This window comes from Myotis myotis, unplaced genomic scaffold, assembly GCF_014108235.1.
Source record: "Myotis myotis isolate mMyoMyo1 unplaced genomic scaffold, mMyoMyo1.p scaffold_m19_p_1, whole genome shotgun sequence".
NCBI classification, from domain to species: Eukaryota; Metazoa; Chordata; class Mammalia; order Chiroptera; family Vespertilionidae; genus Myotis; species Myotis myotis.
The window spans coordinates 42601973-42621972 of NW_023416313.1; the positions used below are offsets into that span (position 1 = coordinate 42601973).

General features: G+C 39.9%; 1 protein-coding gene across 6 annotated transcripts in view; it reads right to left on the reverse strand.

Annotated features, from left to right (window-relative positions):
* Positions 1 to 18112: 18112 nt before the first annotated feature.
* Positions 18113 to 20000, reverse strand: part of CENPC (centromere protein C) — a 68832-nt gene continuing 66944 nt past the window's right edge. For all 6 annotated transcript variants that reach the window (XM_036335334.1, XM_036335345.1, XM_036335305.1 and 3 more), the window contains one exon: positions 18113 to 18222. In XM_036335334.1, the coding sequence (XP_036191227.1) occupies positions 18128 to 18222 (95 nt within the window). In that variant the 3' untranslated portion in view covers positions 18113 to 18127. The remainder of the gene's footprint in view (positions 18223 to 20000) is intronic.

A 20000-nucleotide genomic window follows, 5' to 3' on the forward strand; every position in this document is an offset into this window, starting at 1 on the left:
TATAGAAAAATTAAAGTAACTATGACTAATATAATAAGGCCTCTAATGGAAAAAGTAGACAATACGCAAGATCAAATGGATAATTTAAGCAGAGAGATGAAAACTCCAGGAAAGTATCAAAAGAAAATGCTAAAAAGCAAAAACACTTCAAAAATGAAGAATGTCTTTGATGGCTCATCAATATACTGATCACAGACAAGAAAGAATTGGTGACATTAATGGTAGGTAAATAAAAACTCCCCAAACTGAAATGCAAAGAGAAAAAAAAAGCATTGTTTGGTTTTGGTTTTTTTTTTTAAAGAAAGAACATCCAAGAACTGTGGGATAATTTCAAAAGGTATAGCATAGCCTGGCCAGTGTGGCTCCATGGTTGAGCATTGACCCATGAACCAGGAGATCACAGTTTAATTCCCAGTCAGGGCACATGCCTGGGTTTTGGGCTTGATCCCAGTTGGAGGCATGCAGGAGGCAGCCAATCAATTATTTTCTCTCATCATTGATGTTTGTCTCTCTCCCTCTCCCTTCCTCTCTCTAAAATTAATAAAAACATATTTTTAAAAAGGTATAGCATATTTGTAATTGGAATACCAGAAAAAGAAGAAAGAGAACAGCATGAAAGGAATTTTTGAAGTAATAATGGCTAAGAATTTTCCAAAATTAATGACAGACACTCGACCACATATCCAAGAAGCTCAGAGAACACCAAGTGGTATAACCCCCTGAACCTGTCTCCAGTTTTGCCTGTTTCCTGAGTCCACACAGCCCAGAGGCTCACTTCTGCCTCTGTGACTTTCTTTCTAAAGAGCCAAAGCAGCCTTGCCTAGGCTCACTCCTGTTGCTATGATCTGAGCCTTCCTTTGTTTCACTGTCCCAGCTGTAATAAACGTCCTCTCAAAATCACAGGGACCCATTCATGAACTCTTTCGTGCAAGAAGCCAAGAACCCACACATTCCAGACCATGCCTCAGTCCCAGTCTTGTTCTAGTCACAAAACCTAGTAGAAAAGACTCAGGAATGTTTCTCTGAGTCTCTGTTTCCTTAATGAAGGCTTCATGTCACATAAAACTTATATCAACTGTATCCTTCTCTCCTGTTAATCTTTGTCAGTTTAATTTTCACACCCAGCCAGAGACCTTAAAAGGGTCAAGTAAAACTTCCCTACCCTACAAAATACAAATAATATGAATGCAATTGAAAAACATTGATACCTGGCAGGTATCTGTAATTGAGGGCCCATTCTTCCCCAATGATTTAAAAAAAGAAAAAGGCTGTGGAAATGACCATTCTCTGCGCACAGTGACTAGATGTCAGTCTGATTTTACACATTCAGAGCACTTTGTTTTTATGGTCATGGTGTCTTTCTCCTTCTTCAAAATGCAGGGGAAACTCTCCATGAGCACTCTGGCACCTTTTATTAGGGAAGGCCTGCTTTGTAATGGAGTCATTATCTTGCTGAGGACTGAGTAAGAGAAAGTGTTCCTTCTTTCCTGTCTGTATTAAAGTGCCTGCTCCTTGACTCAGTTATTTAAATGAGGGAGCAAATAGCTCCTTGTTCTAATTTTCCTTATCAGCTTCCACAGGGCCCATTTCAGGCAGTCTGTGAAGTGTTAGAATGCAATTGTGTGCTTGAATAAAAGGGAGAAACTGAATTAGAGCCTCTTAAGACCATTATACTCTCTTATTTAGTGACACTGTTTGCTTCACCATTACTAAGCAATGACCTAAGTGTTCTTCCTGAGTAATAATAATAATACCCACATTTAACTAGCACTTTACACTTCACATACATCATCCTTTTTGATTCCTGCAACAATGTGGGGCAGCTCAGGGGGCCTGTGCTGATCATCAACTTACAAAGGAGGGGACTGACTCAAGATTAAGTTAAAACTTCAAAGCCAGGGTTTGAAAGCAGATGAGCCTGGTATTGGAGCAGAGCTGCCCTGCCTTCCTGGGAGACACAGATGGCCATGAGGAACTCAACGCTGAGACTCCCTGCGACCTCTAGGGAGAGGCCTCTGGACCCTAACTTCAATGATGAGTCCTTGAAGGGACAGGGGACAGAAATGAGGCAAATCAGAAGTGCTTCATGTGAGCAGGCATAAACCTGAATATTTGTTTTTAATCCATACATTATGAAGAACATCATTTTTGAAGTGTTTGAGTTTTTGAACAGCTGTTTTAATGTGTCTTTATGTGAATATTTTCATAAAATATTATCATATTGATAGACAATATCATTTGGATATTGTCATATGTCAAGAAAAGTCCACATTTTATAAGATGTCACAAATGATCTTTGATTGTGACTGACTCTAGCAAGTATTTATGCTCTTTTAGAAATAAACATAATCCTGGAAATATTTATATAAACCAATTTCATGGCAAACTAAATTTTATGAGTTATTCTTATTTTACATTGTTAACAAAAAAAATATTCAAACCTATAAAGAATTTTTGTGAGTTTATTTGAGTCAAACTGTCGACAGTTGCTAGGAAGCAGAATCTCGATGTATTGGGATAGTGCTCACCTTGTTTTATACATTACAATCAAAGAAGAAGGTGTAAGTGGGTTACATGAAATCCACTGATAGATTAGGGAGGCGGGGAAAAAGCAAAGCAGGGGGCGGGAGTGAACCTCTGGGATTGTATAAAAAGTAAACTGATAGACATATATATAATTGATTTCAGAGAGGAAGGGAGAGGGAGAGAGGGATAGAAACATCAATGATGAGAGAGAATCCTTGATTGGCTGCCTCCTGCATGCCCCGTACTGGGGATCTGGGGATCCAGCCCAAAACCCAGGCACGTGCCCTTGGCTGGAATCAAACCTGGGATCCTTCAGTCTGCAGGCCGACACTCTATCTACTGAGCCAAACCAGCTAGGGCGACACATACTTCTTTTACTTAGGTGGATGCAGAATAGTTAAGTCAATAATTAACGTGATAACAATAAAGGAATTTGTGGTCTCCATCCTGGCACCCAGGTGCATTTGGTTGTGCCCTGGGGGCTCCAGAAAAAGGGAAGTTACAAATTACCCTGACATTTAACAGATATGTTATCTTAAATGCAAAAAGACAATAGGCTCAGTAAAGATCGAAGTTGATCTTTGTCAGGGAAGATACTGGCCTAGGACATGACTACCCACTATAAACCACTTTTTAATGAAATGTTTTTAATTTCAGACCATTCTTTGTGGTTACTGTAAGTCTCTTGAGTGTGCAAGGTCACCATGCAGGCCTTCCCTAAATTAGTCAGGTTAGCATGTGGCCCTTTTTTCATCCACAATATAATTCCTATTTAAGTAATGCAAATAATCTCCACTTGACTAACTGATCAATTTGTATTTTGAATAAGTATAAGGTTTTCTTCAAGAGGGATGCATGTATATGACTTTTAGATATTTCAATTTTTTAGTTTAAAATCAGCTATGGCATTTGTTGAACCCCTACTCTATGCCAGGACTCTGCTAGAGACTGGGAATTCAAAGATAAAAATATTAACCCTGTGTTCAGGTTACTAACAACCCTAGGAGGGGGGGAAATGAACAAGGAAAATGATCTACTTCCCCATTGGATGGTTTGCAAGTCCCCAGAGATTTCTAAAAATATTTGTGTCATTAACAAAAATAGCATCTTATCTTACTTAGCCTGGAAACTCTAAAATGTAGAGCTTTGACAAGGTTGAAAGGCCATAGCAGATGGTAAAAGGAAAGGAAAGGGAGGCAAGGGAGGTTGTGAGGTGATACAGTAATGCACCACTGTGTGGGCTCTCACTTCAGAGTAAGCCAGCAAGTTGTTGAGCAGGTGTTAAAAGATAAGCAGAGCATATTTAAAAATTTAAGAGTTTGAGCAAAAATTGATGCGAATCGGGCAGAACCAAACTGGAAGTTGTTAGGAGCACTCCACCGGCAGGAGCTAGGGGAAAGACTTTTCTAGAGAAGCGGAAGCAAAGCAAGGAAATAATTTGATTGGCTGTAGCTTTAGCTGTTGCCTTATTTGGGAAAGCCTCGTTGATTTCTTAACCTTGAGCCATTTGCTTATGTTTGCCTATAGAGGCTACAGCCACCTCAGTCTAATGGCCTCCTTGTTCAATTAATTTAACACAGGCCTGTTTATAGGGACTCCTTTGGAAAGGCTATTAGGAGCTACTCCTCAGAATAGTCCCTGGAAGAGAGAAAGGAGGGGGAGTTTGTTTGTCTTCTTTTAAAAAAATAATAATAATGATCAAGGTTCACCCCCTGGTGAAGCATCCATCTTATATAAAAACTGCTGTTTGAAATTTTAACCCTGCTTCTTTGGCTTCTGTAAATGCTTGCTTGCTTAAATAATAAGGAAAATAAGACTACTCCCATTTCAGAGAGTGCCGGGAGCCGGTCCATCCTTGCTGTTTCAAGGGACCTGGCATATATGGCATACTGTTCTTAATATGTTTGCTCACCTTCTTGGCACTATGTGTTTTAACCAAGGTCTCTGAGAAAGGTTGTTTCCCCAGGTAGGGATTTTCCCCTGAAGTTAGGGAGGGAATAAAACCCCTCAACTAAGTGCCAGGTGGGTAATTAATCACTTTAACTACGAACAATCATGCTTAAGCTACATAATCTTTACTCCCTGGAATGGAGATAAGAAATGCCCTAACCTTTGTAATAGAGATTGATAGGATTGAATCAACTGGTATAAATACAGATGTAACAAGACAGCAAGACTCAGAACTTAGAATACAGAGCTTAGAACACAGAACTAAGAGGACAGAACCTACACAGAACCTACAGACAGAAGAACTTCGCTGGAGAGAACATGGCAAAAGATCCTGGACTGAACCTGACTACAGAAATTGGCAAGAGAACCTGACTAGAACCTGGTGACTGAACCTGGCTGGAGAACCTGGACAGAACCTGGCTGGAGAACCTAGCGAGGGAACATGGCTACAGAACCTGGCTGGAGAACCTGGAGAACCTAGCAAGAGAACATGGATACAGAACCTGGCTGGAGATCCTGACCAGAAATTCGCCGGAGATACTGAACAGAACTTGGCTGGAGATCCTGGCTAGAGATCCTAGCTAGGCCGCTGATGAACTGAATGCTGCCTCTATGTCATTCCTTCTTCGCCGACTCCGTCCACACCTTTGGGGACCCCTGGACCTGCTGGGGTTGGACCCCAGCAAGAGAGGCCATAAACCTTCCCCAGACAAAGTTATCAGTGCTGGCATCAGGCCAAGCCTTTGGTTGAGGTCTCAAAGCCCCAGCACATAGGGCTCTTTAAGAACTTGCAAAGGGGACCAGAAAAAAAAAAAAAAACATATTTGGGAGACAAAGAAGGCAAAAAGATATAAATAGGGAAAGTTCCTCTATGTTGGGGCACAGAATTTGAAATACAGTTTTCTCTCAGCCTGGGGGCATAGTAATCATCATCATCATCGTCATCATCTACACTAATAAAAGACAAACATGCAAATTGTCTATACCTTCGCTACGCCTTAAACCACACCCACCAGCAAATCAGAGCGACTATATGCAAATTAGCCCAGCCAAGATAGTGGTTGGCAGCCACGGAACTGGAGCAATCAGGAGGCTTGGTTGCCCCAATGATGGAGAAAGCCAAGCTTCCCGCCTGCGGTGGCTCTGAGCTCCACTCAAAGCAACAAAGTTTCAATTATAGAAAGTAAATAAACCCCAGATACCTGCTTTCAGCTGGCCATGGCCACAGAGCTGAAGCAAGCAGAAGGCTTCCTCCCACCTACCCTGGCCGGCTCTGAGCTCCTCTCAAGGCTACAAAGTTTCAATTATAGAAGGTAAATAAATCCCAGAATAAAAAAAAAAGAAGGCTGGCCAGGCATCCCAGTGGGACCCCCACCCTGATCCGGGACACCCTTCAGGGCAAACCAGCCGGCCCCCACCCGTGCACCAGGCCTCTATCCTATATAATAAAAGGGTAACATGCAAACTGACCCTAACAGCAGAACGACTGGGAATGACTGGTCATTATGACACACACTGACCACCAGGGGGCAGACGCTCAATGCAGGAGCTGCCCACTGGTGGTCAGTGTGCTCCCACAGGGGAGCTCTGCTCAGTCACAAGCCAGGCTGACAGCTGCCAGTACAGTGGTGGTGGTGGGAGCCTATCCCGCCTCCTCAGCAGCGCTAAGGATGTCTGACTGCAGCTTAGGCCTGCTCCACGCTGGCAAGTGGACATCCCCCAAGGGCTCCCGGGCTGCCAGTGGGATGTCTGACTGCCAGCTTGGGCCTGATCCCCCAGGGAGCGGGCCTAAGCCAGCAGGTGGACATCCTCCGAGGGGTCCCAGACTGCAAGAGGGCATAGGCCTGGCTGAGGGGATTGCTCCCTCCCCCGCAACCCCGAGTGCACAAATTTTTGTGCACCGGGCCTCTAGTGATAATAATAAAGTGTAAATCCATCTCTCTAAGCATTGCTTGGTTCTTCTCTGGTCTTCTGTAACACTGGGAGAGCTATATTGTGCAAATCAGGCCTTTCTGTTCACTCAGGAAGTGTTACCACTCCCAGGCAATGGTGTTTTATTCAAGTCCAAGCAGGGATGGAAAACTTGGTGAGAGTAAGGCACCAAAAGAGTGAGAGTGATAGAGAGAAAGAGGGAGGGGGGGTGAGGAAGGAAGGAAGGAAGGAAGGAAGGAAGGAAGGAAGGAAGGAAGGAAGGAAGGAAGAAAGGAAGGAAAGAAGGAAGGGAAAGAACTTAGAGATAGTATCTCTTCTCATTTCTATGTTACACACTCAATACATAAAACAATTACACATCTGGTTTTTACTTACATTATGTCTCCAATAGCTGGCTGGCACTTAATAGTTGCTCAGCAAATACTGGATGAATAAATTAATGGATGAGGTGAGAGTGCTCAAGACTTCATCACTGAGTTGTTAGCATTCAGCAACACCTTGGCTAGCTCTCTGGTGGTGTAGATTTATATATTTTTATTCTTTGTCATATTTTTGAATAGTCTTTTCTCAATGTGTATAAATATTAAATTATCTTACTTTTTTCTCTTTGTGTGTGTGTTTTGTTTTTATTTTTTATTGATCTCAGAGAGGAAAGGAGAGGGAGAGAGAGATAGAAACATCAATGATGACAGAGAATCATTGATCCGTTGCCTCCTGCATGCCCTCCTACTGGGGATTGAGCCTGCAACCTGGGCATGTGCTCTTGACCAGAATCAAACCCAGGACCCTTCTGTCCACTGGCTAGGGCTCTTTGTGTGTTTTTAAAAGTCTTCCTCTCCTCTTCTGTTTCTATCCTTTGGGTTTTTTGAACAAGGGAAAGGAATTAGAGGCGAGGAAAGTATATTTTTAATCATGAATGCTGCTGGGGTAACTCAAAGACAGGTATCCCAATGCTGGCTCCCTTGTGGAGAACATGTGTGCTTCCTTGTGGGGGGAGTGGGAGAGGTGGGGGTAGTTGTCTAAAGGCCTCTACTCTGCAGAGTTCCTTGATGTAGGAGATCTGCTCCAGCTCAACTTCCCCCAACACTCTCTAAGCTCCCACTTCTGGTGGCCCAACCCTCAGGCTCCTTCTCCAGGGGTCCCTCACCTGGCAACCAGCCCTCCCAGGCAGGTGAGAGGAAGGCATTGTCAACTTGGCTCAAGCCAAGCTTCCTCTGAAGTATCCTGTTGAGGAGGCTTCCTTCACAGAGTTATGGCCATGGCCGTGTGAAGGAGTCAGTGATTCCTCTCCACAAAAGGAAAGGGAAGGGAATGGGAAGGAGGGAAAAGAGAAAAAAGAAAACATATAAAACTAGACAAAATTATCACAAGCAGCCTTTTCAGCGCACTAGACATCCTCACTCCAAGCTATTGATCTTTGCTAATCCTCCCCTCCATCTGATTTTCTGGCCTTTGTCCTTTGCATTCAAATCACTACCAGGTGATTAGACAATGAAGCTAATCTAATTGCTTCTGTGGTGGTATTGCTAAGTATAAATGACGTAATGGATTAGACTATCGAGATAACACATTTGCAGTTCAATGGGTCCTCCAAAGTCTTACCTATAAGAAAAAGGAAATATATTTTTTTAGCACTTTCACAAACCAGTGAGGGGGATATTTTAGATAGGAAAGGGAGTGATTCTTTCGGTTTTCCTTATATCTATCATGTGTCTAAGTTGCTGCTTCCTCTCTTCCTAAAAGCATTAAAATATATATTTGTACTTAAAGAGAATTATAATTTTATAAGATTTTTATGACACATTTTGAGATCATCAAAGACCTACTGATGTCATATAAACCTGGGACTAAAATTCCCTGTACTAAATGATATGGTAGCTTGTGGAAAGCTTATACTTCTCAAATGAGACCAAATATCCAAATTCTCCCTCCAGAACCTTGATTCTAATCCTTATTCTGATTCACTTTTACAGAAGTTACATGTGACAGCTGAGAGGTACTATAAATTAGATGGTGGTCAAGTCTTTCTCTTTGATAATGTTAAACTTTCACCATTAGTCAGAAATTGATTTTGAGCTATTTAGATAGATTGCAGGTTCAGAGCACCACCTGCTGGTATAAAATGTAAGGTCATGCAACCTTCCTTCATAGCTAATAATCTGGTCAGATTTCTATCACCAAAAAGCAAAACAATAAAATTTAATTTCAGAACAAAAGGAATTAATATATGTAAAAATGCATATTCTTTTCCTGAAATTATTTGAAGCCTTCTAAGGAGGAAAATCACTGAACTCAGAGTTAGAAAACCTGACTTGGCTCTACCAATTTCTAGCCAGGGCACAATGAGCAAGTTTTTAACATCACTGAGCCACAGCTTCCGAATCTGTAAAATATGGGTTTAAAACATTGTTCTGGATGAAATAAAGTACTGTAGGATGCTGAAGGAAGGTGACAAAAGTGCTGAGGGCTGGGGAGTCAATAAGGAATTTACTTAAACACTGACCCCAAGTCCTAAAAGATGAGACTTGCAGTTTGATGGGAAAAAAATGAGAAGGTCCTGGTAAGAGAATAAAAGACATTGCACAAGGATGTAGCCTGGTAAGAAAAAAGTAAAACCTAGACTTGGAAAAAACAAAAAGGCAAGAGATTATGAGGTGAGAGAAAAAATTAACTGTAAATAAGGAAGTGAGAGGCCCAGAAGGATAATAGATAACAGAGTCTGGATGATGACAATGACACAAGAGTGGATAAAGGTAGATCACACAGGGGTAGCGGTACCACAAGGCCGGGTGTTGGCTAAGCCATCAATGAGCACTGAATGGTCAATGGCAGCAGAGAGAAAACACCATCAGCAGGAGTCAAAGTCTTTACAAAATATGAGGGAAAGGCTGATACAACAAGGAGGTATAGAGGGTGGTGTAAGCAGGTGGCACCAGTGGAATTTTTGCATCAAGACGGTGGTTTCCTCAATGTCTCCAGATAGATAGACAGATGATGATGAGATAGATAGATAGATAGATAGATAGATAGATAGATAGATGATAGATAGATGATAGATAGATAGATGATAGATAAAATATCCCAAAAGTCTTAGAGTAGTTTTAAGCTTTAATAGCTCTAAAATTATAAATACCAACAACTTGCAAAATACATCACGAGGTTTAACTATTTAAATATTATTCACCCTTATTTACTTTTGTGGCTTTTTAAATATAAATTACTAGTTTTAATTTTTAGTTTCAGTCAACATTTGCCATCTTAAATCAGAGCAACAGAATGTATTTATTCAGTTAAGATTGGTTAAGACCAACCAAACTACTAAGATTCACAAGCACCCTCCTCTACCCCCAGCAACAGTGGAGGCAGCTTCGATTCCTGTTTCATACAAATAATTACTTGATATAAGGAGGTTGAGTCTCTTTTCCTTCTCAGTATGACCAAGTTAACAAAGAAAGACATATTTACATATTCACATTTACACACATATACACATAGACCAATTCAAAAGCCTTGAACTTGGGAAAGCTTCCAAGTTTGTTGCTAGAGGTATACAAAACAGCTGGTCAACTATTAAGATGTAGCATCGTTTCCATTTCAAAAAATAAGGTCCTACTCCTGGGAAAATGTTATTAAATGGCCCAGGGAATAGCTTAAATTCCCTGGCTTTTAACTTGTTCTCTCTTGTAAAAAGAATAAACTACATAAAAAACATACTTTAATAAAGCTATAGTCAATTTTATTACCAATATGGTATATATTATATATTAGGTTGTGTCCAAATATTATTTATTTTATTTTATGCTATGCATGAAACATATTTTCATATGCAAGTAAAAAAACTGAAATTAGGTTCAAGGGTGATAGAGTAGAATAGCTAAAGCAAGAACTCAGGACTCAGATTACCTGGGTTCAAAATGTGGTCCTACTACTCTAGCACTTCAGTGAATCAACCACTTTTTTCTTTTTTCTTTTTTTTTTTATTATTAGTTAAGGTATTACAAATGTGTCCTCATCCCCCCCATTAACCCCCAACCTCACCCCCCCCCCCCCCCGCCACGCACACTCATGCTCCCATCCCCCTGTTGTCCATGTCCATTGGTTTGGCTTATATACATGTATGCAAGTCCTTCAGTTGATCTCTTCCCCTTACCCCCGCCCTCCCCTACTTTCCTTCTGGGGATTGATAGCCTGATCGCTGTTTCTCAGTCTTTGGATCTGTCCCTTTTCATCAGCCTATGTTGTTCTCTATAATCCACAAATGAGTGAGATCATGTGGTATTTATCTTTCTCTGACTGGCTTATTTCACTTAGCATAATGCTCTCCAGTTCCATCCATGCTGGAATCAACCACTTTTTTCCACCATAAAATGAGGATGGTAACAATACTACTCACCTCAAAGGATCATGGGGAGGATTTAAAGAAATAACATATAGAGAACCATAGCAATACACCAAAGAGGTTGTCTTTTATTGTATAAATTCAACCTTATGTCCATCAAACCTCACCTTCTCCTTTCCTCCTCCACATATTAAACTGGACTACCTCCAAAATACTATGAAGTGGGAAGTTACCTAACTAGATACCCTGAATTTTCTTTTTCCAAATTTACTGTGGAAAAGTGTTCTCCCTTTTCTCTGTTTTCCCCTCCCCGTACAAGAATTTAGGACCAAACTGTAAAACAATGAACTTAGCATATTTGATCTCTGTGTCTACTCATGATAATTGACATTAAATGTTAAATTCTAATTCTTAAACCAAAGAGAAATATGGATTTATTCTTGACGAGACAAATTCTATTCTTTGGTGTTGTTCCCTGAACACAAATGAAATGATTATTAAAAGTTCAAAATATTTGTTAAAACTATCCTATTATGCCTAGCTTTCGATAATTTATTAACCCTTCCATTGAATTAATGATGAGGTTAATTAGCTCGATCATGATACATTATTTACTTTGGAGGAAAAGCCTTGGAGATTAGAGTCCTTCCTCTGCCATCTTGTGGTCTCACTCCCACACTGCAGTGTGTTAATTAGATGTGTATAAAAGCTGGATAGATGCATTGTTCATGTGTGTAATTTTAGTATATCTCAGGATGGTATTTAAAGCTTCCATTTAAAACTACCAGATGATTTCATTTGGTCCTTTTTTTTCAAATGCCATTTACTCAAATATTCAGTCTTGATTAAAAGGGAGAATGTTTTCACATACAGCTGTCCATAAATGAGACATGATGATCTGAGGAACAGCTGACTTCACAAAGGAAGGCTGAAACTTGCACTGTTCTCTGGGATTCTTACGTAGAAGGTACATTCTCTTCAAGTATATCATTCCTAGTTTCTATCAGGCCAACTGATGTCCCTGAAGATGTCATCAATACAATTCAGACTACTTAAATTGGAGATAAAGTGTTGTTGTTGTTAACTTTCCATTCTCATATTTAGATAAACATTTCCTTCACCTCCCTCACTGCATTCAAACTGCTGATCAAGACAGAGCCTGAAAATCACTCTCAGCTGCAGAGCCCTCTGCAATGGTGAGGAAGACACAGCATCAAGGTATCACTGCCAAGGTTCCGGACACTATCAGTTCTCTAATCCCTGGTTTACTTTTATTTCCACCACAGACTTAAAACAATCTAATTTTATAGCACATATAAAACAAAAATTCTCCTGTTTCCATTGCTCCAAAAAATCACTACCTTTGAAGCTTAAATACAACCCCAAACTAAAACTAGCAAGTCCATAATGTTCCAACTAAAATTCTAACTGAACATTGGATTGCAGGTACATCCATCCTTAAATAATGCCCTGCTTTGTCTCAGTGTTACAGGAATACACTAGGAAGGATTCCTAACCTGGATCAGTTAGCCAGTATAGCGCTGGTTAGCTGAGTAAGCTGTATCACTTAGCTGAAGTCTTATCACTGCTTCTGTATTCAGTGTTTTGCAATATATTGTTATGGTTGAAATATCTGAAGAAAATCTGATCATGTAGATATGCAGTTGGAAAAGGAAGGAGTGGTAGAGGGCATAGGGAGGATAAAAAGTGATGGAAACAATTAAATAAAATTAAATTAAAAATATAGTACTGTAAATTTTTATATAAAAAAAGGGAGGAGTATTTGAATAGCCTTTTTAGATTGTAGTGTATATTCTTTGATACTATGACAAAACATGATAAGTGCTACTGTCTTAAAGGTTAGTTGCAATGTTACATCTGAAAAACCATATTAGTGAGTTTTTTGAACTCCAATGTTAAAATCCATTTTCCTCTTATGCTTTGAATGGACCTTTTACCCATACATGATTTTATATCATACATGGCTCATTTGAAAATATTGATTCACCAAAACATGCAGACCTTCCATTGGTTACCAAAAAGTTACTTTAACTTTCTTGTCCAATTGCAATTTATTGTTCTGATGCAAAAATACAACTAGAAAAACAACGAGATAGTAATTTGCACCTACTTGGACAGCTGTAATACCAATAAAATACACAAAAAAATGATGGCAAGGATATAGACAAATTTGAACCCCAGTGCATAGCTGGTGGGAATATACTAGTAAAATGGTGTATCTGTTATGGAAAATAGTTTAGTGTTTCTTCAAAGGGTTAAATGTAAAATTACCAGATAACCCAGCAATTTCACTCTTATGAATATACCCCAAAGAATTGGAAGCAAGGATTCAAATAAATACTGTACAACAATGTTCATAGCACATTATTCACAATAACAAAACAATGGAAATAGCCTAAGCATCCATCAACAGATGAAGGGATAAATACAATGTGGTATATACATCGTCAATAAAAAGGAAGGAAATCCTAATACATGGCACATGAATGAACTCTAAAATATTATGTTAAGTGAAATAAGATAGACACAGAAGGACAAATATTGTATGATTCTAGTTTTATGAAACACCTAGAATAGGCAAATTCATAGATACATAAAGTAGATTAGAGGCTACCAACGGCTAGAGGACGTGAGTGTGGAGAGCTATTGCTTAATAGATGCAAAGTTTCTGTTTGGAATGATGAAAACGTTTTGGAAATAGATAGTGGTGATGGTTGCACAACACCATGAGTATAATTAATGTCACTGAATTGTACACTTAAAAATGGTTAAAATGGTAAATTTTATACCATGTTATACGTATTTTTTCACAATAAATATAAATTGTAGAAACCATGATAAAATACACACAACTAGGAAGACAGTACTGTGTGTGTGTGTGGTGATTAAGAACAGTTTAAATAAATTTCTAGGCCCAAAGTGGAAACTTAGCAACTTTCATGTTCCTGTAAATGCTCTGCTTGGCCAGAAACTCAGTATATCCATCCAGTCAGCCAATTCCCAAATGCCAAGCAAACTCTGTGCTCTGTACTTATTTCCTTGCTCCTTATTAATTTTCTATTTTTCTCTTCCTTGTTCCTTATTCTTTATCCTACCAAAGCTTCCTGCCTTCTACCTCATTTGGGAATGGAGACAGCTGCTTCATGAAAGATTAAATAAAGATTGTGTGTATCAACTAAATTGTCTTTTTAAATCATTTTTAAAAGGACAATAAAAACTATGGATCAAACAACCTGAGGTTCAAGTTGGGAACCTTCTTTATATCTCAGTTTCTTCAACTGCAGGATTAAGAACTGAAAGTACAATTAGGAAGTATCTAATTCGTGGGTTGGAGAAAAGATTTAATTCCTATAAAGTACTAATTTAGCATGGTAACCATGGCAGGTGGCTATTAAGTATCAGCTAGCATTATCATTATGATTCAGTTCACTTTCTACTTGCTCCAAAGTATTGAAAAGTCTACACTAACCAAAGGAATAGGCCTTACCATCAGATTTGGATTCAAAGTTCCAAATCTGCCCCTTTCTAACTCCATAACCTTAGCAAGCCATGCATCTCTGGGTTTCAATGTGCATCCTTATAAAGTACAACTAAGTTGCATTCAAAGCTGGAAATATTAATTGTATTATGTTAAAGTATTTGGATATGCTTTTAAATATCTATTAACATACCTAAAAGTGAGAAATATCAAGTAGTAGGGAAGGGACAACTCTTCATGGTTGATTCTTTAGATATTCTTAAGTTTAATATTAAAAATTGTGACATTTTGGTCCTGAGGTAATAATACAGATAGACTAAGAAAGACAGTGAATGTATTGCTGAAATACTTCACTTGGAGTCGACTGAGATAATAAAATTGAATAAAAATAATTAATGGCATTATCAGGACCATCAAAACTGTGTTCAGCTAATCTTTCATTTCCAATCCTGTTGAGAATATATTTCCTTTAAATAATAACCAATACAGAATGGTAGTGTTGAAGTATGGTACTTATTTGCTTTGTTTAACAAAAGAAAAGTTACTTTGAATTTCTGAATTGTATAAATCATCCCATTCGATTGAATGACTATCCCATTGACTGTTATCTTACTGGTGTTAGAAAGCACATTCTTCCGTACCTGGAAAACAGGACAGCACAATTATCCTAAATTGTATTAGTGGCCACAGATAATGTGTTCCAGTTGACTCAGCGGTCCCAAGACCAGGACAGCGCAATTACTCTAAATTACCTTGGCTCTAGATATGAGTTCCTGGCAACCCAGTGGTCTCAAGACCTGAGGGCTCTAAATAAGGTGTTTCTGTCAATTCAGTGACCCTGAGACCCAAAACTATAATTAACATGCTTAATTCTGCTTCTGTAAACTGGTTTTTTTTCAGTGAATTTTTTTAAATTAAATCTTTATTGTTCAGATTATTACATTTGTTCCTCTTTTTTCCCCCCAACTCCCCTCCACCCAGTTCCCACCCCACCCTCCGCCCTTACTCCCCACCCACTGTCCTCATTCATAGGTGCGCAATTTTTGTCCAGTCTCTTCCCGCATCCCACACACCCCTTTCCCCCGCAAGAATAGTCAGTCCATTCCCTTTCTATGCCCCAGATTATATTATAATCACCAGTTCATTCTGTTCATCAGATTATGTATTCCCTTGATTTTTAGATTCACTTGTTGATAGATATGTATTTGTTGTTCATAATTTGTATCTTTACCTTTTTCTTCTTCTTCCTCTTCTTAAAGGATACCTTTCAGCATTTCATATAATACTGGTTTGGTGGTGATGAACTCCTTTAGCTTTTCCTTATCTGTGAAGCTCTTTATCTGACCTTCAATTCTGAATGATAGCTTTGCTGGATAAAGTAATCTTGGTTGTAGTTCTTGGCATTCATCACTTTGAATATTTCTTGCCGCTCCCTTCTGGCCTGCAAAGTTTCTGTTGAGAAATCAGCTGACAGTCGTATGGGTACTCCCTTGTAGGTAACTGATTATCTTTCTCTTGCTGTTTTTAAGAGTCTCTCTTTGTCTTTTGCCCTTGGCATTTTAATTATGATGTGTCTTGGTGTGGTCCTCTTTGGATTCCTCTTGTTTGGGGTTCTCTGCACTTCCTGGACTTGTATGTCTATTTCTTTCACCAGGTAGGGGAAGTTTTCTGTCATTATTTCTTCAAATAGGTTTTCAATATCTTGCTCTCTCTCTTCTTCTGGCACCGCCATAATTCGGATGTTGGTATGCTTGAAGTTGTCCCAGAGGCTCCTTACACTATCTTCGTATTTTTGGATTCTTTTTTCATTTTGCTTTTCCAGTTGGGTATTTTTTGCTTCTTCGTATTTCAAATCTTTGACTTGATTCTTGCGATCCTCTGGTCTGCTGTTGGGAGTCTGTATAATATTCTTTATTTCAGTCAGTGTATGCTTAATTTCTAGTTGGTCCTTTATCACAACATCAAGGGTCTCACTAGATTTCTTGAGGATCTCACTACATTTATCGGCGGTCTCACCAGTCTTTTCGATGGCCTTACTAAATTTATTGGCGGCTTCTAGACAGTTCTTGAGACACCTTAAAAGTGAGGTTTTGAACTCTATATCCAGCAGTTTGCTTTTCTCCATTTCTGTCATTTGTGTCCTGTTTCTTTGTCTCCGCATTTTTTATGCTTTCTTCGTGCACCCCCTTGTGGTCTTTGTGCACAGTCTTATTGTGGTTAAGCCTTGATTTTTGTAGGTAACACTGGGGGGAGGTGGGGGATTTGACTTCCAGGCCAATTGGCTGTGAGAATCAGCTGTGTCTGCAGTGGGAGAACTTCTGTCCTGATCTCTAGGGAGGTGCTAATCTAGCCTCTGTCTGAGCCTATCCAGCAAATGCCTGCATGCAAGGCTTGAGCAGGGCAGGTCCCAGAGGATCAACAGGGCAGGCGGAGCAAGCAGTTATGGCTGCTCTCAGTCCTGCCTTCAGAGGCTCTGCTTCTCAGTGTCCCAACAATTGCTGCAAGTACCTCGGAGAGAAAGCTGCCCTCAAGTTCCGACCGATGCCAGACAGTCTCGCTTCTCCCGTTTTGAGTCTGGGTCCCCAGAGACTCACCCGGAGCTGGAGCTCAGAGCCTGAGGCTCCCTCCCAATTGAAAACGACAACCGTGCCCTCAGCCGCCAGCCCACTCCACATGCACCTCCGCACCTTAGTATTTTACTTCCGCACCGCACCTCCTCTGAGTCTCGGTATACTTTTCTCTTTCCTTCTAGTTGTAAAATTCTCACTCAGCCAGCCTTCCTGTGGTTCTGGGTGATGTCCGTTCCATCTTTTAGTTGTATTTTTGAAGTGGTTGTGCAAGGAAGCAATCTCCGGTGTTTACCTATGCCACCATCTTGGTTTCCCCCGACACCTCAGTTAAACTTTTTTTGTGAATCAGGTTCCTCATTCCAAACCCTGGGATGTGATCAATACCTTTGTGATTTTTTGCCTATATAAGTCTGGTTTTTCCACCATCTTATTGCTATGAGATTTGGGAATGGCCCCTCATAGTCCCGGATTGCAATAAATGTGACTCTTTAATTCGACTTCTTGAGGCATCCTTCTGTGATTTGCGGGGTACATTACAACAGTGTCTTATACTAGTAATTACTTTTGGGAGCTGAATTGTGTACCCACAAAATTCATGTTAAAACTCTAACCCACAGTACCTCAGAATGTGACTGTATTTGGAGATAAAGCCTTTAAAAGAAGTAATTAAGTTAAACTGAGGTCATTAGGATGAGCCCTAATCCAATATAACTGGCACCCTTATAAGAAGAGGACATTTGGACACAAACACACTCAGAGGAAAGACCGTGTGAAGACACAGAAAGAAGATGACCATCAAGCCAAAAGAGACTCCAGGAGAAATCAACTCCACTGACATCTTGATCTTGGACTTTTAGTCTCTAGAACTGTGAGAAAATTTATCTTGTTTAAGCCACCCAGTCTGTGGTACTTTATTATGGCAGTCCTAGAAAACTAAAACATTCACTTTTTTTTTTTTTGTACATCACACTGAAATCTGATCACATTCAGATTTTTTTATTTTCTTTAAGATCAAGAAGCATATCATTGTCCACCAACTCCTCTCTGTGAGTCAACACTGTGTGGACTGTAATGTAAGCACCAGCTGCATACACAGCTGGTGCTTCTTTGACCCCAACTTGCTTCCCAGAACAAAGGGAACTTTGCCATAAATATAAATCTAAGCCTTTAACTTTTCAGTATATAGACAGAACACTAGCCTTGACTTTACCTTTTTTTTTTTTTTGTCTTTTTACTAAGATTCTAAAAAATCCCTAGGTCTAATCTTATACAGGGTCATGGGGGTTAAGGGAAGGGAGAACTCACACCTGGTCAAGGGACAGGGAATATTCCACTAATGGGATGGCATTCAAACCAGACCCCTAGATAAGAGGGACAGGCAGCAGTTAATAGGCAGTGAACTCCAGCTGGAAACAGAAGATAAAGAAAATCAATGACAGTTTTTGGAGAACAGCCAGAAATTTTAAAATAATGAAAACAGGACAACCATAGAAGAGCCCAAGATGAACTCTCCAAACATGTCTAACTTAGATGTGGTGCATGCAGAGAGGAGACCCAAGAAAGCATGGCAAAAGTAAAAGCAAAGGAAGAGTTGAGAACGGGCTCTGACACTGAATGCATGCCCCATCCAGAGTAGGGAACAATTAGCAGAGCATAGAAGGCTTCCAGGCTCCTAGTGTTTGATTTTAACATTCAGTCCAAATAAATGATCGACTACTAAGCCATGTAGAGACAGAGGCTATCCCTAGGGAGCCAGGATAAAACTTGAAATAAAAATTTTTTAAAAATTGAACAGGGACAGAAATAGCATGATACTATAAGGGCCAGATTCCACAGTTTGAATCCAGGCAAGATGATACATTTTTTTAAAACCCCTAGGTCAGTGGTCAGCAAACTGTGGCCCCTTGAGTGTGGCTCTTCCACAAAATACCACATGCGGGCGCACACGTACAGTGCGACTGAAACTTCGTGGCCACACTCAAGGGGCCAAAGAGCCGCATGTGGCTCGCGAGCCGCAGTTTGCCGACCACTGCCCTAGGTGAAAGGAGACTTAAAATGGGCAGAGAGCCTAAACAGATTCCTCTCCCAAGAAGACATACAAACAGCCAACAGATGTATGAAAAGATGTTCAACCTCACTAGCAATTAGGGAAATGCAATCAAAACTACAATGAGATACTGTGGGAAGCCACCTATTGTCTTCACTAGCAGAGAGGTATGGACAAGGAACCCGGAAGGCTGGTGACCCTTGAAGGCCTGGCAAAGGTCAGAGCTGTGCACCCACTGTTAGTCCAGACAATGGTAGCTGAAGCAACTTCCCCATTTATTATTATGTAAATCCTTGCTGATGGGCTAGTCTGCTAATAAGCATCAGAATATTCTGATGCTTATTAAAGAAGGAAAGTCATAATTTAAAATCTTCCTATAAAACTATCAAGACCTGGATAGTTTTACTGATAATTCTTTCTAACAATTGAGAAGGAAATATTACTGATCTTATATAAACTCCACCAGAGATTATAAAAAGAAACCATTTCTAATTCATTTTATGATGTTTGTAACCCTTGATACCAACACTTGACAATGTCATAACAAAAAAAGAAAAACCACAGATCACTATTTCCTCAAATACTGGAAATTGCCTGCCTAAGGGCTATGGGTGTATCCCAAACCAATAAAAGGTTGGCGAGGCCTGAGCACTAGCGGAAGTCCTTCCTCTTGAGTTGGACTTGCCCGCCTGGTCCCCCAATATTTCCAAATTATTATTTCTTGTCTTGTCTCTTTCATTTGCGTGAGGACCTCTTACAGATCCTGAACCCTGAACCACGTGGGACGTGGGGGTAACAAACATTACACAAGATACCACCTAACAACTGTTAGAGTGGCTAATATCAAGACAAGTAATAGCAAGTGTTGGAGAGGTTGGAGAAAAGGGAACCCTTATTCACTGCTGGTGGGAATGTAGACTGGTACAGTCACTATGGAAAACAGTCTGGCAATTCCTCAATAAATTAAGAATGGAGTTACCATCTGACCCAGAAATCCCTCTTCTGGGTGTATATTCGAAAACATGTATTTGCAAAGGTACATGCACCCCTATGTTCATTACAGTATTATTCATGGTGGCCAAAACATGGAAACAACCAAAGTGTTCTGTGATAGAGGACTGGATAAAGAAGATGTGG